The 3,126-nt window shown below is 41.2% G+C and overlaps 1 protein-coding gene across 1 annotated transcript in view; it reads left to right on the forward strand.

The window, feature by feature from the left end:
- The window catches only part of LOC107734181 (histone acetyltransferase p300-like), a 32,486-nt gene that overhangs the window by 12,464 nt on the left and 16,896 nt on the right, over window positions 1-3,126 (forward strand). The window contains 6 exon segments of the mRNA XM_016546056.1: window positions 643-813; window positions 900-1,221; window positions 1,349-1,468; window positions 1,675-1,881; window positions 2,329-2,434; window positions 2,610-2,741. Coding sequence (XP_016401542.1) covers window positions 643-813; window positions 900-1,221; window positions 1,349-1,468; window positions 1,675-1,881; window positions 2,329-2,434; window positions 2,610-2,741 — 1,058 coding nt within the window.

Here is a 3,126-nt window from a genome sequence, read left to right on the forward strand (position 1 = left end):
CCTAAGCACACAGCAAGAGTGGCTTATAGACAACTGTGTGAATGTCCTTGAGTAGCCCAGCCAGAGCCTGGGATTGAACCCAATCAAATATTTCTGGAGAAACCTGAAAATGTGCATCTGCCCCCATCCAACCTGACAGAGCTTGAGAGGTGAACAGGTGAGGAGAAGAATTGCAGATAATTGCAAAATGCTGATGAGCAACATCAAACAAAAAAGGACTTGAGGCTGTTAAGGTGCTTCAACTAAATATTTAGTTATGAATACTTATGCAATGTACTTATTTCAGTGCAAGGCACTGTATGTATGTATGCTATGTATCTGACGATAGTTTTGTCAAATGAAATGTTGAAATGCTCGTAAAGTGAATTCGCAGCGCAGCTCTTGAGATCAAGTTTGAGGCAGATGCTGAAAACACCACTAGTCTAGCATCACGCATGCTTCAGTGTGTAGACTCAACTGTGCCGACACAGACACTAGCCCATATTGCAATTTGATTAAACGTACAGTCCTCCTTTGATGTATTCATCCAAATTTTGACCTTGATGTACAGTAAATTCCCTTTTTATGACTGGATTCCAAGATTTTGTCCACATTGTGGATATAACGGAAGCATTCTCATCTCTCTCTGTCTGTTTGTTGCAGATGGGGATGAATGCAGGTTCAGGCCCCTATGGAGGCCCATATGGTCAGCCTGCCAGTCAGAGTCTGGGTGTTGCAGGGCTGGCTTCTCAGCTCCAGAACAAACCAGGTCTCCCCAACAGTCCGGCCCAGTTTAACCTCGACAAGAAGCCTGTGCAGGGCTTACCTGGCATGGTTTGTATTCAGTCATATAGATTTTAGACTCATTTGAATGAAATCAACAAAATATCTTAATGTCTGTTATTTTCTGATTTTCACAGCAGGCTTCCCAGCCTTCCCCAGCGGGTGCTGCCGGAGGCGCAGGAGTAGCCGGCATGGTGCCTAATGCCCAAGGAACTCTCGGGCCCGGATCAGCTCCATCAGCCGTGTCTGCAACAGCGGTGGGAGGAGTTCCTCCAGCGGCCGACCCAGAAAAGCGCAAACTCATACAGCAGCAGCTGGTGCTTTTGCTCCATGCCCACAAGTGCCAGCGGAGGGAGCAGGCCAATGGGGAAGTACGGCAGTGTAGCCTGCCCCATTGTCGCACCATGAAGAACGTCCTCAACCACATGACGCACTGCCAGGCTGGCAAATCTTGCCAAGGTGAGTGTATAAACTGTACAGAACTGAAACATTGTGGCACTTTTGGTTCTGTTGTTCAGCAGTTCTGCCTATTTATACAACATGGCACTATTACTAATATTAGGTTTGTGTTTTTATTGCTTTCTAGTGGCGCACTGTGCCTCATCCAGACAAATAATCTCTCACTGGAAGAACTGCACGCGGCATGACTGTCCTGTATGTCTACCACTGAAAAACGCAGGGGACAAGAGGAATCAACAGAGTGAGTGTGTGTATTAATACAAAACTTGCTGTTTCATACATTTCAAGTTACTTTGTAACCTTGTAATATTTTTGCTGTTAGTCTTTTCATTGTCTTCAGTGTTGCAAAATTGGATATTTCAACAATTGCATTCCTATTTTCAGATTCCGATTTCGATGGGAACTGTCATTTATTTTGATTTATTTCTGCTTTTTGTCTCCAAATGATTTCAGCTCTCCTAGGCACTGTGGGTGTGGGATTAAGTTCTTCTTTGGGTAATGTAACTGGTGGTCCACCCGGTGCCCCCCATCTCAGTACCCCAGGGCAGATAGACCCCAGCTCCATCGAGAGGGCTTACGCAGCGCTGGGCCTCACATACCAGGGAAATCAGGCTTCCCCTCAGCCTGTCCAACAAACACAACGGGCAATAAACACAATGGGTAATGACAAACAGAGGCTTCAAATTTTATTTGAACAATACTTTCCAGTATTTTTTTGTTTTTGTACACTACCATTTAGAAGTTTGGGGTCAGTAAGGTGTGTGTGTGTGTGTGTGTGTGTGTTTTTTTAAAGAAATTAATACCTTTATTCAACAAGGATGTGTTAAACTGATCAAAAGTTAAAGATTTATTTATTTCAAAAATTCCTTAAAGTATTTCAGTTACCACAAAAATATAAATTTGCCATCACGGGAATAAATTACATTTTAAAATATATTAAAATAGAAATATTCTTTTAAGTTGTAATAGTATTTTACTATATTACTTTTTTTTTTTAACTGCATTTTTGATCAAATAAATGCAGCCTTCATGAGCACAAAAATCTTCATTAGACTTGGCAATGAAGTTTTGCAGTGGTACCTCTTCTCATGATCTTTCTTGTTATAGGAGCAAATCCCATGGGAGTAAACGGAGCAGTGGGTGGTCAGTCTCAGAATCAGCAAGCTAACCTTCTCCAGGATACAATGTTGCATCTGAACATGAACTCGCAGAGGTAAACAACCCTTGGGTTCATCTTGTGTAACTAGTCGCCATTAACTCCTCCGCATTCAGATGGTCTTAAAATTTCACAGTACCACTAATCTGCAGCAGCAGGTGTCTGTCAGTTTTGATAAGTTCATATATAAACATAGAGTGGTCCTCATTTGTTTTCGCTCCCCTTTCCCCAGTCTGATGAATGACAATGCTGTGGGCGGTCTGGGGTGTATGCCTATGGCCAACCCAGCTGCCAGTGGTAGCATGAGGAAGAGCTGGCACGAGGACATCACCCAGGATCTACGCAACCACCTGGTGCACAAACTGTAAGTTGTACACTGCTATGTGAAAATTATGCCTGAAGAAGTTACATCAATATTTTTTTAAATAGTTGCATTTTGTAGTGGAAGAACATTATCTTAAGTTATAATCTTCAGATATTGAAATGAAAAATCTTATATAATGTTTTTTATATTGATGTGAGTTGGTTGTCAATTGTTGTTTTTAGGGATGTAACTATTCACTCAACTCACGATTCGATTCACGATTTTGATTTCATGATTCGATTTCGATTCACAATTGTATTTTTTTTACAAAATGAGTTTCAAGACAAATTATAAACTAAATGTGTCCTTTTATTATTGCTTGGACAACATGCTGCACATTTCTTTGTGAAATTGAAATATAACACTATAATAATATACTAATATA

The sequence above is a fragment of the Sinocyclocheilus rhinocerous genome, unplaced genomic scaffold (genome assembly GCF_001515625.1).
Source record: "Sinocyclocheilus rhinocerous isolate Xijiao unplaced genomic scaffold, SAMN03320098_v1.1 scaffold820, whole genome shotgun sequence".
Taxonomy (NCBI): domain Eukaryota; kingdom Metazoa; phylum Chordata; class Actinopteri; order Cypriniformes; family Cyprinidae; genus Sinocyclocheilus; species Sinocyclocheilus rhinocerous.